The 14,701-nt window shown below is 40.6% G+C and overlaps 1 protein-coding gene across 1 annotated transcript in view; it reads right to left on the reverse strand.

The window, feature by feature from the left end:
* The window catches only part of LOC123646099 (contactin-associated protein-like 3), a 202,134-nt gene extending 187,901 nt beyond the window's left edge, over positions 1-14,233 (reverse strand). The window contains exon 1 of the mRNA XM_045562762.1: positions 14,013-14,233. Within this exon, the coding sequence (XP_045418718.1) occupies positions 14,013-14,097 (85 nt within the window). The 5' untranslated portion in view covers positions 14,098-14,233. The remainder of the gene's footprint in view (positions 1-14,012) is intronic.
* Between the last annotated feature and the right edge of the window lie 468 nt (positions 14,234-14,701).

Consider the following 14,701-nt stretch of genomic DNA (forward strand, 5'->3'; position numbering starts at 1 on the left):
AAAAACACTTTCACCCATTTAATTACTATTTTGAAATTTAAAAAAGAGCAGCATCAATTTAACACACTTGGCATGGGGAGCACCCATTATTTTCTATTAATAAATGTGCACAGCAGGGTGACCATAGACTCATGCAGTGTGGTTAAGAAAAGTTTGTTTTCTCTATGGCTTCTTTAAACTTCCCCCTGAAATGTTTACATCACAAGAGAGCCTTTCTTGACCTTCCCAGCACAGACAGATGTTCTCTGGATAACACTGGGCAGTGAGGATGCTTAGACATCAGCAGATATGCTACATAATGGGCTAAGAAAAATAGAGGAATACTAATCTAGCTTGCTAAGAACTTTACTTAAATTTTCTAAAAAGGTGTTTTCAAACCATGAAGATGCTAAGATATAAGAAGGCAACGAAGCCTGTTCTCCGCCCTTGGATGACAGGTCCCACACCACCACAAGGGATCACAGCAGGGTCCAAGCAGGAAGGACATCACTAGGGAATACTGCCCCCTAAGCCCATCTGTCTGATATTGTGTTCTCCCATTTGTGCTAGGGGGTGGGGGCAGGGGAATGAAATCCAGGAACATCTTCAAAAGTAGCATTAAAAACTTTTGGATAAAAACAAAAACACACTAACTATACTCATGATGCTTGTGTACCACAATGTCTTTCCAGACTATGGCCCCGGACTTTTCACACGTCCTTGGGATTCCTGGCTCACATGCTAGCTCTCCCTGTGGAGTCACGAGCTCTTGAAGACACAGGTCAAGTCTTTCCCTACTCTATAGGCTGTATAGCTAGCACAGAAGCTGAAAGATAGCACATGCTCAATAAACTTCAATTGAACATTTATTAATTGAATATGTAAACAAATAGAATTATAATTAACCAGTAAATTTAATTAAACTTAATTTTTCTAAATTATGAGATTAAATTGTATCATTCAAGCTAAAAGACAAGAGGCCTAGAGACATTACAATTCAAGTCTCTAAGGTGATCTCAAAAGAATGTTGTAAATAGGTGTAATAGATAATATCACTTTTACTCTTTCCCTTGGTTTCTCCCTGGTGTCCTAACTATGTGTTTCACTAGTCTCAGATGATTCCAGTATCATTATGGTTCAAGAATAGATCTATAAATACAGCTAGAAACAAAATTATTGAAATTTTCAATTTCACCTTTAGAAAATTCAAGTCAATAACATTTGTTTGCCAAAGATTCACTTTGTAATGAAGAAAATTTCTAGGCACAGGCTTGAAGAAATCTGTCCTTCATAAAAATAATAAATTAGACAAAATAAAAGAACATACCTGGTATCTAAGTTTATGTATTGCTCTTTCCATACCACTTTGAATTTTGTGAACAGTTTCTTCTTAGAAAGAGTTGTACACTACCGAGATTCAGAGTCAAAAATATGGTGGACATCCCACAGGTGTTACTGAGTCTGAACCTCCTCAGCTTATTAGGAAGTTTGGTTAAGATCTGCTGTATTTCCATGGCTCAATAGAAGGATGCTATAGATACATGTTGTTTCATATTTAATCCCACCATCCAAAGGTAGGGATTAATTACCACATAGATGTATTTTATATTATTTTTCTACTAGAAAATCATAGTTGAAGATGATTTAAGAAGTTTTCTTTGGGGTTATTTCATACTTGTTCAAAAATGGTGAACTTTGTTAAAATCTCACATGCTGAGCTGGGTGACAGTTGGATTCATACTAAAAGTTACAGGTTAGAAGGGGAGAGGTGTTTGTAAAAATGCAGAGAATAAATATAGCATGAGAGAAGTGAATTAGTGGTTGAGAGAGAAGAGAAGTAAACCTACAGGGCATCCCATGTGCTACCCTCACACAGCCATCTCACGCCACCACCTTGACAACTGATGCTAGACCAGCCGGCCTTGGGCTCACCGCATTGCCCTGCACTTGCTGACTTGGTCTTGGTGATTAGCCCTTCCTGGGAGGCTCCTTACCAGATTGCATGGTCCAATTTATTCCCCTGCCCCTGCCTGGCATCATGGTCAGCTTGCCATTTCTCCCTGATAGATGCTCTCAGCATGCTTTGTGATTTGGGCCACGCTGCCTATGAAAGATTTGGGCCAGAAACCATTTTTCAGTATTATGTTCACAAAAGACAGTGGAACATTCAAAATTAGTCTGTGGGCTTTCTACAAATCAACACTGAATTCACAGATATTCTAATCTTAAGGCTCAACTTTTAACATGTGAATATAAAAAATTTGATTAACAAATTTCAGGAATTTCTCCTACTTTCCTAAGTCAGACAGAGCTGATGTACTTTTCAAAACAACATTTAATTTGAAAGTATTAATTCTTTCACTTAGTCAATAAAAGTGTATTGAGCACCTACCACATGCAAAGCATTGTGGGGGATAAAGAGACACATAGTTCTGGGTTCAAGAGGTTTACAATCTAACATGGGACATGGGAGGGGGATGTGTAAATATCTGTTATGTGAACAGATAACAGAGCAAAAAAAAATAGATAATACTATTTTTTCCCAAATGTGTGGAAGCTTCTTAATTGCTTAGGAATAAAACCAGCTTCTGAAAGAGCAAACACTATGAGAGGAGAGACACGTGTCATGGTGCCTCTGGGAAAGATGAGCATAAACCATGCATTTCCAAACGGTGACGTGTTGCTCTGGGATCTGATGATAAGAAAGAAATAAAGATGAATGCATGGATGGTAGAAGTGCAGATTTTACCCCTATCTGCAGAGGAAATGGGAGAAGCCAAGAGAGGAGGATACAGCTGACTCTGTGGAAAGGGGCTTTAAAGCTAAACAAGGATACGTCTGGCATCTTTGGGTAGAGCTCTGCATCAAAAATCACACTATTCCTTAAAGGATTTCATTAAACAACCAAACGGCATTGTGTTTGTGGTTGAATGCCTTTACCAGAGGTGAGTTTTACACACCATTTGTGGTAGGCTGATGACAATGGCTCCCAAGGATACATCCATGTCCCAATCCCTGGATCCTGTGAATGCTACCTTATAGGTATAAGGTTTTCCAGATGTGATTAAAAACCTTGAGATAAGGAAATCATCTTGGAGTATTAGGATGGGTCCTAAATGCCATCAGAACTGTCCTTGTAAGAGAGATGCAGGCCACACACACAAAGGAGAAGGTGCTGTGAAGATGGAGGCAGAAGTAGGAGAGAGGTGGCCACAGAGGAGATGTGCAGGCGCCACCAGATGCTGGAGGAAACAAAGAACGTATTTCTCCTGGAGCTTCCGGAGGGAGTGCGGCCCTGCTCGTGTCTTGAGTTTAGACCACCAATATTGATGCTAAACTTCTGGCCTCCAGAAATGTGACAGAATAAATTCTGTTGTTTTAAGTCATCTAGTTTGTGCTCATTTTTTTTACAAGAGCCATGGGAAACTAACACACCATTTATATGGAATTACATACTGATATTTTAGGGAAAAATGCAGGAAAGTTTCACTTAAAATGGTATTAATATCCATTTTGAAGCACACAGATAAGCAAATCTTTCAGAAAAAGACGGCACGATGCTAAGTCACTCTGCCAGGTGCTAGCTGGGGGCTCCCACTTTCTCTTGACTGTGGAGGAAGCCAGTCACTGTGTTGGTGGAACCTAAGGATAGAGGAAGAGGGGAGGGGACCCCAGGACTGATAATATGAGGGGCAGGCAAGTTATCAGCACCAAATTATCAGAAAAACACACAACCTGCTATCAAAGAGTTAGACAAACAGTTACTTTATTATCACCAGGTGTACAGAAAACCTCTTCATTCTAAAAAATATGATTAATGTCCTTTCAGAGACCGTCTGAGGGAAAATGCACTAACTCCACAGAGATGCTTCCGTGTCATTCCACGGCTGAGTCAGTGAGGACGCCGTAAGGAAAGCGAATCCTACCGGGCAGCGGTGCCCACGCCTCCTTCAGGACCGGTCCATGTGCTCAGCCGGATACACTGCTATTTCCTCCTTTCCACGCATCACCTGCCTTTTAAGTTCTTAATGTACCTTAACATTATTTTAATGAGAGTTTAAATAAACTTTTGTTTAGAAGGTAGTGGAAGTTTACCTCGTTACAATGGACCTGAGTCGATCTATGCAGTGCTATCTAAGGGCGTTCTGCAGCACAAGCACAGCGAACACGGCAGTGATGGCAAGCACGACATCTAATTTTTTGCCTTGCAGAAACTTCTTTTTCAAGGGGTCTTGCGCCTCCATTTGATCATCTTGAGTGACTGCCTTCCCTAACTCTCACTTCATGGCGTGGGGTGAGGCTCAGCCTACCACCTGGGTCCACACCGGGCACGCGGCCCGGGCCTGGCCACCTGAAGGCCGCATCCTAATGGGAAGGATTGTGCAAGGATGGTCAGGAAGCCCGTGCTGAAAGAATGAGAGCAAAACCTGGGAATTCGGCCTGAGCTCCTGGGAAAAATATCCATTCATTCATTCAACAAACGTTTGTTAAAAATCTACACTGTGCCAGGCATCCCTTTATGCTCCGGGGCTGTGGGCTCCGCTCTTGTGAAGCGTATCCCACTGAACGGAGTAAACAAATAAAGGCATAATAGCTCCAGAACTGAAAACTGCTAAAAACAAAAATAAAGATGCGTAATCACGTTTCTAAGCTAGTGAACACTATGCCCGAAGCTACTGCACAGAGCTGCTCACGAATGAGGCCAGCGTTGAGGAAAACAAAACTGAAAGGAGGAAAGAAGCAGACTGCTGATGACAGAATTTGATTGCCAAAACTCAGCCTGGCTGGAACCGAGTGGTAATTTTAATTTCCTTTATTGTTTAAGCATATTTGATTTGAGATTTTTTTCACCTGCAACTGAAAGATGCCCAATTAGTACACTGTCCTTAGTGCCCACCCCCTAGTTTCACTCCACAGCCAATAAACCGTGAAGGATTCCACACTTTCTTTTGTATGTGCAGTAGCTTTTCCACTGTCACTACCACCATCCTCCTCCAGGTCCTCACGTCAACTACTAACTAATCCTTACAGCCGATGTGTATTTACTGATCCCCCCCACACACCTTACCTATCACCATAGCAGAAACTTCTTAAAAATATTGCTGTGTACAAGTCTCACAAACAAGGATCTCACACACTTCCAATGGATCTCCATCGCACACGTTCTCAAATTCAAGTGTCATGTCCTGGCACTTAGTCCCTTCATCATCTGTTTCCTGTCACCTTCTGCACTACAGCCAGGTCCCCTGCCAATTTCTCAGACGAGCTCCCTCCTTTAATCAGAGTGGTCTCTTGCCATTTCCCGATTGTGCTGTGCCTGGGCCCATGTACACTGACCTCCCGATGACACTGCATCCCCCCCTGTCTGTTAGGCTTCATCATCTGTCAGTCGGGGTTCCACTCAAGCTCCCCCCGCCCCCGTCCCAGAGCCTTCGCACATGTGTGTGGGCCCCGATGATGTCTGTCTGCTTTTCTGAAACACTGAGGCTTGCCTCCCACGAAACGAGGATGCCTTCTGGAGCAGGAGCGGCATCTCACTCAGGGGAGCCACACGGCAGCCACGTGCAGCAGCAGATGGGGATGAGGGGACACAGGAGAACCTCAGTCCTGAGGGAGGAGCCATGCTCTGTTGACGTGACTCTGAGGAAGAGTGACTGTCATGACCAGCTGACCAGGGTCTGGCTCCTGGAATGTGTCAGACCACCCCTGGGACCTGCGTGTGGGAACAGATGATGCTTGGGAAAAGACACAGAGAAACGTGTAAATTCTATAAATTACTGAGTAGGAAACAGCAGTGAGAGATAGGTGTGACGTTAATGTAGCATGAAGGCAAATCTTGCTTTCTTAACATAAATGTATTAAAATTGAATAAATTCACAGACTCATTCTGCAGACCAGTGTACTATGATTATAAACTATACCATGGCAGGTCACCCCCTGTGCCTCGCCTCACACTTTTTTCGCTCGCCTTTCACTCTGGCCAGGGCTGAGCTAACCAGCTCCTCACAAGTGTAATGTGGCAGCACCTTCCTAAGTGCCAGGAAGTTCTCTGTCTCTTGGCCTCTTGGCATCTGAGATTTCTCGGCCTGAGATGCCTGCAGAAACCCAGTCTCAACTCACGCATATTCCGTACCCTAGAGCCAGGAGTTAGCACCTAAGAGCAGTGCTGTAACATGGGACAGGACTAGGGATGAATGCATGCCCTCTGCTGTCTGTCAGGGGCACAATTCTGAGACACATCCTACCGGCTTCCTGAGAGGTCCCAGGGAGTTCAAGCCCTAGCTGCTCACAGCAGTGACCAGCTAACGATGCACCCTTTACTGCCTTTTCCTTCTCTATTCCACTCTTCTCTCTTTTATGAGATCACTCTCCAAAGTAGACTACATGCACAAAAGCATATCACAGGCCCAGCTTTCTGGGAAAACTCTGGGTAGGATAGTAGGCTTTCCAGAATAGAATATGGGTAGCGTTTTAAAATATTGCGTAAAATACAGTAAGAAAATCAAAGGGATAGGTTTCACATGGAGCAAAGAAGGAGGAGAGGACACCTGCCTAGTCTGCCACAAGCAAGCAAACAAACAAAACAAATCGGCAATCAACCCTGGCGACCCAGAAGATGAGCTCTGCCACAGCAGTTCTTCCTCAAGTCCGTGAAAGCAGAGATGAGTGCAGTAGACTCAGCTGTGCTATCCAAAAGGCGAAAGCTGCCGGACCTCTTCTCCAGAATGTGTCAACTGTGATTAATGAAAGAACATATGCTATTTTTATATTGAAATGTTTGCTAATCCGAATAGGGAATATCTTCTCACTGTTTCCTAGACCATGTTATAATTATATCCATGAAGAAGATGGCCATTTCACAGGCAAGCACACTATCAAGAACTGTGACGGGTCTGAGATTTTTACCCCACATGCAAGCTAACAAGTGAGCCTGCCAGCTTCATGGATGTGTCAGAAGACTCCTGGGTCAAAGCAAAGGACGTCATTATTCACAGCACAGCAAGCAACATGAGCATCAGCATATTCGCATCAATTTCCTTGCCTCCAACTCCTGAGGAAGAACCATGGATGGGCCCAGGTGGGTGTCCGCACATGCTGTGGGCTGCATTACAAGACAGGAGTCCTGAACTTAGGGATCTCAAAACCTTTCTATAGTCAGTAAGCATTGCCTGCCCTTTGAAATCACTACTGAAATAAATCTCTTACAGTCCAGCTTTTATTAGTAAGTGTCTTAAGCTTATTTTTGTACATGAAGAATAGTAAATTATTATTATATACTGTAATTCATGATACCTCAAAATCTGTGATATTTTTATTACCTTAGTAGTATTACAATGTTAAAAGATTATTTGGGTTCCTTTAATTGTTAATGGACAAGGAGAACAGAAGGAGATAAATGAGTTGCTTTCTTAAAGATAAGTGACATCTTTTCCTATTGGGGAGCCCAAACTTTTCCTAACATTTACAAATTTTAGGTTCTATGACATGACAGGAAATGCTATAAAATTTCATAGGCTTATAAGGGGTTTCTTAACATAACTATGGACTTTCCCCTGGTGCTGTACAATAATTCAAATTAGCACAACAATCATATACACATGGAACAAGACAGCCTATTTGAAAAGCTTTTATAACATTATACAGATACTTGTTTTCCCATTTGATGTTGTATTACTTTCTCTACCAATCTTGTTAATAAAATTGTAAATATCTTAATTATAGCAAATGTGAAGTTCTATCACAAGTCCTTAAAGTTGAGAATCATCAAGCATTTAAATATTATTGCTGTTACAGAGATATGTAAAAATCAAAAAAATCATCTAAAATGGAAGACCTAAATCGGACAATCCTTCAAAGGTTATCTGCCATAATAGAGGTTTTGCTTAAGATACTTTTCTCTTTGTATCTGTGTTAATAATGGATTTATCTTCACAATTAAACTAGGAATCTATTATATCAAGTGATCTTTAAATCAAAGCCTTTTCCTCGTTCCTTATCTTCACTGCTGTGTTAAAAAAAGACTAGAATACAGGGACCTGTCAGAAGCTGGGTTAAAGACAGGATGACTGAAAGGGCACTCCTCTTCTGTAGTTTGTGTGTGTGTGTGTGTGTGTGTGTGTGTGTGTGTGTGTGTGTGTGTGGTGTGTGTGTGGTGGAGGGTGGTTAACTGTATCAGACCAGGCATAATATTGTATTTTTAATCCCTCACTCTGTTATAAATGTAAGCTGCAAATATTCTCTCCTACCAATGGTAGCAAACACAAACCCACCTAGTTCTGTTATTTCACTTAATCCAATATGCAGCATTAAGACAGTGTCTTTTTAATTCCCCTACAACCTCTTTCCCACCCACATCCCAGACAAATATATACTCATATAAAAATGTGGTTGTTTATCTCAGCATCCCAGCAACTTAATTGCCCCTAAAACACCGATTCAACTTAAAGTATACCAGCTTGTCTGAGGGCTAATAGATTTAAAAACCCAAAACAAATTATCTATCTATACTGGCAGTATAGATAGATACTATCTATACTAATATCTATTAAATCAGATTTAATAGATATTAAATGTGATAGGTAATATTTTAAATCAAATCACTCCACTAAGTCAAAGAGTAATTCAATTGTTTGCTCAGTTTCCAAAGAAATTCTTCCATTTGGGTTTGGAATTCCATAAACACTGGGTTTATATTAAAAGGGCTATGAGGAAAAGGGAGAGTGAGGAGATCCCAGAAAGGACAGTGAGGCAATCTCTCAAACAGGTCAGAGAGTTCAAGCTCAAAGTCATAGGAGATTCAAGCCTTCTAAAAGATTCCCAATATGTACATTGTCTCCCTAACTCTACATTTGCCTGAGAAACAATGACGTTCATGAAACTTTTTTTCCATGGGATGTAACTACAGAACAAGTTAAGTAAAAGAACTGCAAGTTATATATTTCCTGAAAAAAAATAAAATATTACATATAAAACTTTGGAAGACACAACTCAATATGTCAATTTTAACCTAAAATCCTCTTAAGGTCTTGATTGCTAATGGGACACAAACACATCTGTGAATCAGAAGCATATAATATCTTTGTTTTCACATGCTCAAGAAATGAAATTAAACTTAATAAAAAGTAATTAGAGCTATAGCCCAAGTGATATATATTAGACCATTTTTTCTTGGTAATTTAATTCTTAAAAATTCCTTTTATCTCTGTCTTATTAACTAGGTATACTACTTAAATTACAATCCTGTAGTTACAATGTTAAAATCATTTTAAAATCTCAAATGTTTTTAGACTTCAGTCATTCTCCATCTTATTAAAGCAAAAATGCTCACTAATTGGAACATAAACAAGATCATTTTCACCCCTTACTTTACAATATTTTTCTGTTTTTATTACCAGAGTAGTAGCTTAATTATAAAATTTTCAAACTAAGCATACACTTCATTCTTTAGAAAACTGGATTTACTTTAGGCCAGTTAAGGCTATGATAATAAGTAATGAATTCCACATATTTCTTTTATATAATATCACATCATATTTAGCAGATATAGGAAATACTTTACAAAAGACATTTACAAACAAACAATTCTATGCTTTAGATGTCAAGTAGAAAAGAATATTTTAATGCAGTAACAGTAGATTTGACATGGTTATGGTCATATACGGTCAAGCTTTTGCAAATGCTCTAACAACACAGAGCAATTGCCTCAAAAGGCAACCAACTCTTCAGCGAAAAGTCTTATCAAAAGTGGGAAGCTCATTCTAGAAGAGCAGCTGACTGTTGGTTCATTCAGATATTCAAGCTTTAGAAAGTACTTTGAAAAAGTCTGATGTAGAAGTCACAGCCAATAAATTTCCAAAAAGAGGATGGGAAACAATCCCAATGTCAATTACATCTTTGTCATTCAGAAACTCAGGCTAATTGGATTTAGAGTTATAAAGAAATAGACAGTTATTTCTCACTATTTAATTTTTTTTTGACCTTTTTATTTTCAATCTGTATGTCTTAGGTAAAAAGCATCAATTTAAGTTTATTTACTTGAGATTTTCTATTGGTACACGCTTTTATTAAACACAATCTTTAATGATTTTTAAAAAGAAACATTTAATTTTGAAACAATCTCAAATTTATAGAAAGAGAGGAAGAACTATGCTAATATGCTACATCTTCCCTGATACCTCAGTGTGCATTTCCTCCAACAAAGATACTCTCCTACATGAATCATAATGTCACCATCACAATCATCTCGGATCGAGCTCCAACTTTTATCCTCAACCTTGTTCGAGTTGGACAATTTCAATAAAGCCCTTTATCACATAAGCATTTAATCCAGAATAGCATTTAGCTGCCATGCTTTCTTAGTTTCCTTCCATCTAGAATGCCTCGCTCCTCACCCCACTCAACCTCTGACAACGAGTCACCATCAGCACCCTCTCCTGTCCCTCTGTGTCCCCACCCTTGCTGCTCTGTGGATGCTTTCCTTACCCTGCTGGGCTTCTGAACGCTGTGCCATGCCCCTCGGCCTCCACACTACCTAGCACGGATGCCTGCCTTCTAGGACCCAATGAATGGCTTTGGACTGAACTACCCAAGAAGAGAAGGGAAGAGGAATAACAAGTAATTTGACTTTTTCTCATGATCAAATCAATTTGTTGGAATTGATTATCATTTCCATGGGCTACTTATGCTCTACTAAGTTTGTTCATATAAAATTTGGAGGAAGTGAATAAAGACATCTGAACTCCATGTTTTATGGAGTACCATTTGACACTAAAATTAAGAGTCTGTTACTCATCCGCAGATTCTTTTTTTTAGATGGTCTTACTAAAAGGTCCAAGTTGAACATCTGCTAAAGTAATTATCCCTATACTCTGGGAGATATTTTTCCTGACACATTTAACATCATAAATAGTTTTTGTAACTAACCCACACATTCTATGTAGGTTTATACTTCTTTCCCAGGCCTGGCTAGTGAACTTGAAAAATATAACCATTTAGGGGAAAAAAATGAAACAATTAAAAGTGTTTTTAGCAAAGCAATGAATAAATTAATCCACTGAAAACTTACATCAAAGGCTATTACTCAGCATTTTATCAATTACAGGCATTTCTGAGAAATCCACCCAGACATTTGATCATTTGTCTCTGGGATCAGTGCCCACAGCTGAATCATTCTCTTTATTCTTCCTATTGTTTTCAGGGACTGGATGAGAGCAGTAAGTGACCTTTCATTCACTCTTAGGGAGACAAAGTGATAGAACAGGAAAAGAATTTAAGTTATGACTAATCGGATTCTTATTACTAGGCACTGATATTGATTAACCAAGGTACAACAGAAGTCAAATCCTCCCCACTCCCCTTCCCGCACCCCACAGTGTCTTGGTGTTCAGAAGGAAATGATAGAGTCACAAGCATGACTGCAACATACAGAGATGTTTGCAAGTCTTTACTCCTATCCTCTGGTAATAAGTGAAGAAATCAACAACAGATAAAACAACATAAAGAAAGTGCAATACTCAGAAGATCTGTTCTCAAAATGTTATACCCACGTTTACCGAATAGTTCAGAGGGAAAAACAGGTGACTTCCTTACTGCTTTTACATTAGCAGTGACTATCATAAAATGCAAAAAGTGCAGTCCCTTCTAGATATTTCCTCTTCAGAAGGATGAAGAGTATGAGGATAATTCAAAGTAGTCAAAACAAGCAAAAGAGCAAATCTATGAGCATTGAAGTTAAGAAAATTATTTTCCCTCAAGCAGAATTCTCCTAACATAAAATTTTCCCATTTATTTGTCAGGTCAACTAACATTCAAGAAAAATATATATACTCCCTAAAATATCAAATGTTTAGAGAGCTCCTCCCATGACCTCTCTGCATGTGAACCAGTATTTCATGCCATCATCCACAGGCTCCTTTGGTGGATGAACAATATGTTTCTGGAGAACCAGGTGTAAATAATATGAGCAAGTCATGGTGTCTGCACGAGACAGAGACTGTCAGATGTTCTTACTGACTTGCTTATTGGTATTCAAGAGGGTTCCCTCTTGAAGATGTTATACAGTCTTATCTGGAAAAATTTCTTGATCTAAAAGGTAATTTAAAATTAATAAAATTTATTCAATATAGAGATGCTAAAAGTTTCCTTATCAAAAAAAGACTGAAAAAAAAACCCATAAAACTAGAAAAAAAAACCCACAAAAATTTTAAGTGTCATCCAGCCACTGTCGAGAGCTAAGTTTGGTGATAAGTCCATTTTGAACATGTATATGTGTTCTGCATAGATCATCTCAGATGACCTCTACTCTTCTGAGAAGAATGTTCACCATAAAAGAGAACAGCTTAACTTCTGTCAGCTTCTTAATCCTTCCACTGGTTTCAAGCAAAATGCTATCAATACAACTAATCCTGCGCATGAAAATTAATCACAACCGTGGAATGGCTCTGCTTTCCACAAGGAAAGTCTGTCTGATGCCCTGTTTAGTGAATAGTTAGAGTGACCTCTAGTGACTTACTTTGTTGTTGTTGTATTTTACCAGTTGATTACTGAATTATTTTAGTACGCCTTTCTAAAATATAAGTAGTTCATTTCTCATTTATGTATTTATTTAAGCAAAAGAGCAGTTTCCACTGCAGGACCCGAGGATTTTTATTTGAGGTAAATATGTGTGTTTTATTTACAAGCCTTTTCAGAAAAGTAGATTAAAGTTGAATCTGTACATTTGGTAAAGCATCTGCCCAAAGGGGTCAGCAGTTCATTTCAGGAGTGGCACACATAGTGTAGGATTAAGTGAGGAGGACTGAACGATGGTGCTCACTGTCCACACCCACGTCAGTGCAGTATGCGTGAAGGATCCAGGCTTGAGCCTTCGGGTTGAACAACACTGAGCTATGGCAAACTTTATGACAGGTTAGGTAAACTGCTGAAAGCCACTCGTGGTTGTCCTGCAGCAATCTAAATTTCAGAATATGGTCACTAGCATTTATCTGAACGGATTTCAAAAGAGATTTTGGTAGGAAGCGGGATGAGACTGAGAGTGGAGAGACTGCAATGAAAGTAAACTAAAAATAATCTTAGTGCGAGGAAGATACTTTTAAAAACTCTTATTTCATGATTGGATTAAATTAATTAAGAAAGGAATACATCTCCCTCATACAGACTTAATCCAAGCAAAAACATTTTAAAATATTTTTTGCGTACGATAAAATTGGGTGCATTAGGTTCTGTTCAACTATTTGGAATCTCATGATTATATTAGTATCATAGCCCATTCTAGAAATAAAGGCTTCCTAAATTTTTACCAAATCAAGGAAAATCAAAAACAGAGCATCCAATGACAAATTAAATGATGTAAAATAATTTTCAAGATCACCTAAATGACTGGCTAAGTTTTGTCTTTAAGCAAGAACTTCGTACTTTTAGAAATAAAGCTCCCTGTCAGGGGAGTGTCCAAGTGTTATTCCCATAGTAGTCAGGGCAGGTTATTAATTTTGGGATCTTAAATTAAGTTCCCCTACAGGTGTGCTGCCCCTGTAATGCACAGGAGTTAATTAATACCTTAACTCTGAAGCTGCCAAGGTCAGCAAAACTGTATGCTGCTAACATCCAAGTTGATGCAGTATGATGTAATGTCTGCCAGTTATTTCCCTGTTAGGCTTAATTCCTATAAAACGCTAAAATCCTAAAAAACGAATAAATGACAGTATTTACAGGCTAATCCTTTATTAAGATGTTATTTTCAGATTTTACAAAACGTTCACTGTCTCCATGAATTTTCGAATATATAGATTAAAAAAATAAGAACACGCATTACGTATTTTAGACTCCCCCACAAGACGAAAGTCTATTGTAAACATAATTCTATTTTTCAGGTTGCAATTCAATAGATTTTTTTTTCTTTTCCATAGATTTTTATTAAAAGGTTTTTTATTTTCAGGAGCATGCTCTGTAATTCCCACTCCAAATATTACCGATAATAAAAATACAAAGTTTTCCAGTTAGCCTAGTGCAAGTTTGAAACCATTTGCTGTACTTACGTGGATTTCCTGCTACCACTGGGCTCCAAGTCTGCGCCGGGAGAAGCAGCAGCACCTTGAGGAAGGCTCCGGCGACTGAGGCCATGCTCACTTTCCCCGGGCGCCCAGAAGACAGCAGAGCAGGGCTGCTGCGCGTCGCTCCCGCCCTCACTCCCGTCCCCTGCGGGTCTTCGATGCTCCGCTTCCCTCTCCGGCTGTCTCGCTCCCGCCCTGGCCGCCCCCACCGGGCGGGGAGAAGCTGCAGCCTCTCCGCCCCGCTGCAGACTCCCCCTCGCGCCCCGCCCCAGCCCCGGCCGCGTCTCCGAGGACAGCCGCCTGGCGTCGCCGCGCCAGCTTCCCGGCTCCCGGGGCTGCGCGGCCGCCGCACCTGGCTGCGAGGCGGCAGGTTGGCAGCGTGTCCCGGACACACGCCTCTGGAGGTGGCAGGTGGCAAATGCGAGTCGGGGAGGAGAGCGGGACGGGAGCCGCGCCCCCCGCACTCCCCTTCCGCGGGCTCTTCCCCAAAGCACCTGCAGCCCCTGTCCCCACGCGGGGCGGGGCGGCCGCGGTTCCGACTCACGCCGCGTCCCCGCAGTCACCCTCCGGCTGCAGGTTGAAAACGCCAGGCGTTATCGCCCGGCTCTTCGCCGCACACAGGGGAAACACCCAGGGAAGATCATTTTTCGTTTCGGTTCAAATGAGAAAGATGG

The sequence above is a fragment of the Lemur catta genome, chromosome 10, assembly GCF_020740605.2.
Source record: "Lemur catta isolate mLemCat1 chromosome 10, mLemCat1.pri, whole genome shotgun sequence".
In the NCBI taxonomy this organism is placed as follows: domain Eukaryota; kingdom Metazoa; phylum Chordata; class Mammalia; order Primates; family Lemuridae; genus Lemur; species Lemur catta.